Source organism: Lotus japonicus, chromosome 3 (assembly GCF_012489685.1).
Source record: "Lotus japonicus ecotype B-129 chromosome 3, LjGifu_v1.2".
NCBI lineage: Eukaryota > Viridiplantae > Streptophyta > Magnoliopsida > Fabales > Fabaceae > Lotus > Lotus japonicus.
In genome coordinates this window covers 14,410,967-14,416,746 of record NC_080043.1, presented here as the reverse complement: position 1 = coordinate 14,416,746, position 5,780 = coordinate 14,410,967, and the positions used below count along the sequence as shown (strand labels likewise).

General features: G+C 37.8%; 1 protein-coding gene across 3 annotated transcripts; it reads left to right on the top strand.

Annotated features, from left to right (window-relative positions):
- The first annotated feature begins 370 nt into the window (after positions 1-370).
- LOC130744887 (zinc finger CCCH domain-containing protein 53-like) lies at positions 371-4,833 on the top strand. 3 transcript variants are annotated; one of them, XM_057597049.1, is made up of 10 exons: positions 371-529; positions 778-1,974; positions 2,063-2,242; positions 2,343-2,522; positions 2,758-2,846; positions 2,952-3,200; positions 3,311-3,488; positions 3,687-3,899; positions 3,994-4,080; positions 4,208-4,833. In XM_057597049.1, the coding sequence occupies exons 2-9, from the start codon at positions 995-997 to the stop codon at positions 4,055-4,057; spliced, it is 2,133 nt and encodes a 710-aa protein (XP_057453032.1). In that variant the 5' UTR covers positions 371-529; positions 778-994; the 3' UTR covers positions 4,058-4,080; positions 4,208-4,833. The 3 variants fall into 3 exon arrangements, with proteins under 3 accessions (XP_057453032.1, XP_057453029.1, XP_057453030.1); XM_057597046.1 differs by having other exon boundaries at positions 2,343-2,528; XM_057597047.1 differs by having other exon boundaries at positions 374-537; positions 2,343-2,528.
- Positions 4,834-5,780: the final 947 nt, after the last annotated feature.

Below are 5,780 nucleotides of genomic sequence, written 5' to 3'. Positions count from 1 at the left end.
CGAGTAACCCCTTAGTGCAAAAAAAAAAAACTATATAGATGTAGGACGATTTTAGGGGTGAATTGGAACTTCTAGTATTCAACAATCAGACAATCGCTTACAAAACGTTCTGGCGCTCAATTCAATAAAGTCGAACAGAAATTAGGGTTGAATATTTGATTGTGTCTCATTTGAGGTGCATATCTACTTGTAACAAAACTAATGAGAATCAAATGAAAATATAATACCATTTTATAACAAATATTATTCAATAATTACCTTAATTAGAAATCTTTATTAAAACTTGGTCAATATTGGAAAAAATATATTTGTCATATCATTTTCTTCCATAACAACAACTAATTTTTTCCTTTTTATAATTCCAATAGACAGAGAAAGGGTTAGAAAGAGACGAGCTTTCAACTTCACTGCACACTCTCTTGCTCTGAACCCCATAAAACAACACCCACCACACCATAGCACTGAAACAAAGCTTCTTCTTCTTCTTCTTCTTCTGCTCCCTCTGCTCCTGCTACTACTTCCTTCACGGGTAAGCCTGTGAGTTTCTGCTCACAACTTGATTTCATCTCTCATTTGGAAAACTTCACAGTTTTTGTTTCTTTCTTTCTTTGTTTCTGCAACTTTTCATTCAACTGCCATTTTTTCTTTTTGTGTGTCTTTTCTGATACCCTTTTCTGCATTTTTTTCTTATCAAAATTAATTTTTCATACTCCTTTTAACACTTCACTTTTATGCTTTTTTTCCTCCTTTAACTTGCTTTTTGTTGGCTTTTTTCAGGAACATGATGAAGAAGTTTTCATCTCAGATTGCTAGGTAGTGTTTGTGTGTGATTCTTGTGAAAAGTAAGAAACTTTACTTGTAGTAGAGAGGAAAAACAATAGTAGAGAGAAATACACACTCAACTCATTAACAAGAGAACATAAGTTTTAATTTTTTTAGTTATTGGGTTGCTAGTTTTTTTTTCTGAGGAATTTAATCAAACTTATTGACTGTGATGGATGGTTATGAAGCTACAAGGATTGTGTTTTCAAGGATCCAAAACTTGGACCCTGAAAATGCCTCCAAAATCATGGGCTTGCTTCTGCTTCAAGACCATGGTGAGAAAGAAATGATTAGGCTAGCACTTGGTCCTGAATCCCTTGTTCACTCAGTGATTCTCACAGCTAGAAAGGAGTTGGGTTTGGCCATGAACTCTCCTTCCACACTCTCTACACCTCCATCACCATCCCCTTTCCTTTCTAGGCAAAATTCCAACACTTCTAGGCTCATAAACAGTGGCATGAACCTTCCTCCTAGTCTTAGCATCCCAAATTCATCATCTTCTACTACTACTTGGGCCACTCTATCTGAACTTCAAAACCCTGAAGATTTGATGAGTCCTAATAATTTAGTTCTTGGGTCTTCTTCTGCTTCCATGAACTCTTCATCCTTCTCACCTTACTTTGGAAATGGAGGGTCTGATTCAGTAGATGAGTTCCAGCTTCAAGACCAGCTTGCTTTCCTCAATGATGGACCACCTTCCCTTGTGCAAAAGAATTCAGATTTATTTTACCCTCAGTCAGAGTTGTCTTCTAGTCCTAATAATGGTAGTGACCCTTCTTCACTCTTTGCATCATATGGTGGTTGGGGAGGTTCTGTTCACCGCAGGAGTTGCTCTGTGAATGATGCATGTATGGGGTCTGTAGACACAAATTCTGGGTTTGGTTGGAAGCCTTGCCTTTACTTTGCAAGAGGGTACTGTAAAAATGGCACTAGTTGCAGGTTCCTTCATGGAGATGCTGAGGGTGGTGCAATGGTTGGGTCTCCTAGTAAGATTGAGATGATGGACCAGTGCCATGAACTCCTCAGATCCAAAACCATTCAGCCACCAAGATTGGCTGCAGCTTCTCAGCTCATGGGATCTTCTACTTTTCCATATTCCCACAAGTGCATGAGTCTCCTTATGCTGCAGCAGCAACAAAGTGATTCTCAAAGGTATGTAGTGATTTTTTCTTGTTAAATTAGTGGGTTCTAAATTCCAATGCAGTTTGCTAAATGCTTATGATCATGAATGTTATTGCAGAGCCGCAGCTGCAGCTTTGATGATGAGTGAGGACTTGCACAAATTTGGAAGATCCAGACTCGAAAGAAATGAGTTTTCTCTGAACAGTCCTGGAATGGTGAACCCAGCTTCTAGGCAGATATACTTGACTTTTCCAGCAGATAGCACTTTCAGAGAGGAAGATGTTTCAAACTACTTCAGGTTCTTCTTATCTAGCTTTTTATAAGGAATTGAAATCTGCATGGTTTGCTTATTAGAGTACTGAAAAAATGTTAACTTGTTTTGCATTATGTTGCTGCAGCATCTACGGGCCTGTTCAAGATGTTAGGATCCCATATCAGCAAAAACGGATGTTTGGATTTGTTACCTTTGCTTATCCGGAGACAGTGAAGCTCATTTTATCAAAAGGAAACCCGCATTTTGTTTGTGATGCTCGAGTGCTTGTTAAGCCTTACAAGGAGAAGGGAAAAGTCCCAGACAAGTACAGGCACCTCCTTTGCCTTTTCTTTAACTCTCTTTTCTTAGTGCATGTTTGGATACACAGATTGTTTTCACGTTGGAAAGAGAATTGATTCAGGGAGAAGTTACTCTCAGTAGTTTTGTGGTAGCAGAATTGATTCTGGAAGATCTGAACATGAATCCAAACATGCTTGTTACTTGTAAGTCATTGTTTGACATATACTTTGAACTTTGCTGATGTATCTTGACATTTGCAGAAAGCTGCAACAGCTGGATAGGGGGGATTTTTCTCCTTGTGGTACACCTACTGGACTGGATGCTAGAGACCCATTTGATCTCCAAGTTGGTAAGTTAATGCTTTATTTAACCTCCCTTTATCTTTTTATTTGGGATTGTGTTGTTCTCAGCCTCTCTTCTTGAACATGTGTGTCGCCCTCTAATTTTTTTTTAGGAGGGAGAATGTGCTACAATACTCAAGACATGCTGTTGAGGAGGAAATTAGAGGAACAAGCTGATTTTCAACAAGCACTTGAGCTCCAAAGTAGGAGGTTGATGGGTCTGCAACTTCTTGACATCAAAAAGCAACAGCAGCGTGCATTTTCCATCGGAAGTCCAATTCCTTCCCCTAATCACTCACCTAGTCTGTTCAATCAAAATCTTGTTCCTTCCCCATTTCACAACAGCTTTGAGAGCCAAGAGGGTAATTTTATATATCTCTACCATTTTAAGCGCAGTTTATCTTGAACTGTAAACTTAGTGCTTTCTCACACATGGAATGAACTGGTTTAGATTTATGCTTTTTGATTCCAGAGAATGGTTCAAGTTCTGTTCCTGCAAGCACTCCATCAATTCCTGTTGATCAGAAACTTATGCAACAGGATGCCAAGATTTCTGTTGGCAAAGAAGTCACAATCAATGGAGATGATGGGAATAATGATACAAATAGCAAGAAGAGCTCCAGTCATGAAGATCTTGATTTACAAGAATGGTATAAAACTTTTTTTCTTGTTGATAATAGCCAAGGGATACTAGAATAGCAAGCACCTTTATTGCATCAAATTCCCCTTTTAGTCCATGCTAAAAGTCCTCTGCATTTATTCCTAATCTTCAATCCTAACATTGAAATTCTGACATTGATTGTCTTTTAAAGGCTATGGCATCTTAATGAGTTAATGAATAAATGCAGCTTGGAGCATATTCTCCCTGATAGCCCCTTTGCTTCCCTCACAAAAGCTATTGGAGACTACATGACTGCATTCTCCAATGGACCTATTGAGGCCACTGATTCAGATGCCTCAGCTGCATCTGCTAACTCCAAATTTAGCAATAGCACATTGCTTCCAGAAGCATCTGCTCTAGACATGGGATCTTATAAATCCTATAACTGCCAAGTTCCCAGGTACCTTATATTGGCATCATATTTAACTTCCACTCCCCATGAATTTTAGTATCCATAAATTTCTTGACTTGTGATTATATGAATTTTATTTTAGGTTCTCTTCTGGCCATGGAACCATTGGAATGCTTGCTGGCACCGGTGGACCAATTGGCATTTAGAATTTTAATTTCCTTAGGTTCAGGTAATTTATACTTCATATCTTTCAGATTATGAGACACTGCTGCTTGTGTTCAAACTTTCTTTGTAGTTGTTGAGATTTTCTTTGGTCTCATCACTTCTTTTTTTGTCTTTTGTTAAATATTTTTCAGGAAGTGAAGCATGATCAAATCTGTAGAGAATCAACAGCATTGAGACCATCACCATCAATCAATACTATACTACTTACTACCATACAAAATGCATACTTAAAAGCTGTTTAGTAAAGGAAGTAGGACAGCCATTCCCTTTCTTATATTATCATTATTATTGCCCCATTTTCTCTTCTAATTTCTGTAGCAAGCTGGAGAACCACAGGTATAAGCACAGAATCAGAGTCAATATGCAGTAGTAGTAACAAACACCTATCACTGTAATATCTGCTTCTCTTTCACTTCCCTTACCCATGTTGGATGTGTAAGGCTGCTGATAGTAAGGTAACTACAAGACTCATACAAAGTGACTACTAAGCTTGAAGAGACCATGAGTGAGGACTGAGGAGGAGTTATAATTACTAGTCTTAGCTGGTTTTTTAGTTGAAAAAAGGAGATTTCTAGCACTGGTTTGTAATCTTAGCTGGTTAATTTTAAAGTTGAAAAAAGGGAGATTTCTAGCACTGGTTTGTAATGTGTGCACTCCTTCCTACTTAGTTGTACACAATTATCAATCCCTGTAACAAGACAGTAAAGAGAGAAATTTAAAAAGAAAAAGCAGAAAGCAAAAGTGAGTTTAAGGCTAATTAATTGGTCTCTTGACCCTCATTCACACCCTTCTTCCAAAAAAATTTTTGAAGAGGAGAATTTGTCTTTATTCTTGCAATTATTTTTCACTTTCAATTTGGTGGTTGTGGACTTGTGGGGTCTGTTGGCATTGTTGAAGGGAGGGCCACAAGACACATACCATCACATGGGGTTGCTGACTCCTCAAGTGGGCCCTCACTCATTAACATAAAGCCAGGTTGTTTTTTAGGGGACCACCCACCAAAACTCACCCGTGTGATTGATGCCCACTTTCTTTCACTACTTTCTCTCATATCTAGCCTTTACTTTCTTTCACTGACAGGAAAGGACATGTAAAAATCTAATATATAAAAAGGCTAAATATGTTTTTCATCACTGAACTTTGACCTGAGTTTTGGTTTTCGTTCATCATCGGTTCATCGTCGGTGTAACTTTTGAATTAGGCCTCAAGGTTAAGGCTTTGTTTGGTTGGAGGGAAGGAAAAGGGGAAGGGAAGAAAACACGGAATTTGAGGTGTGAATTTGGACTACAAGTTTAATCTAAATTCACATCTCGAACCGTGTTTTCTTTCTTTCCCTCCAACCAAACAAAGCCTAAGGAAATGGTCAGAATTGGTGATAGCGCTAACCACCGTGCTAATTTGTCAGACTGGACTTATTTGGCAGTACCACGTCAATTAATAAAGTGATGTAAGTTTTTTTGTTTAATTTTTAATTTCAAATCATATTATTAACGATTAAAAAATAAAAATATTAATTAAAATAAATAATAACAAGAATAATTGACAATTAATTTAATTATCATCTTCTGTAAAATGACACTGACTTGTGAGTTACTGTGGCGTTCCTTGTCCTTTTTCCGAAGCAATGTTTTTTTCCCTCCCTTTTACTGCTCCCGTTGCTGTCATGCAAAAATATCTAGCTTCAGATTTGAATTGTATGAAAAA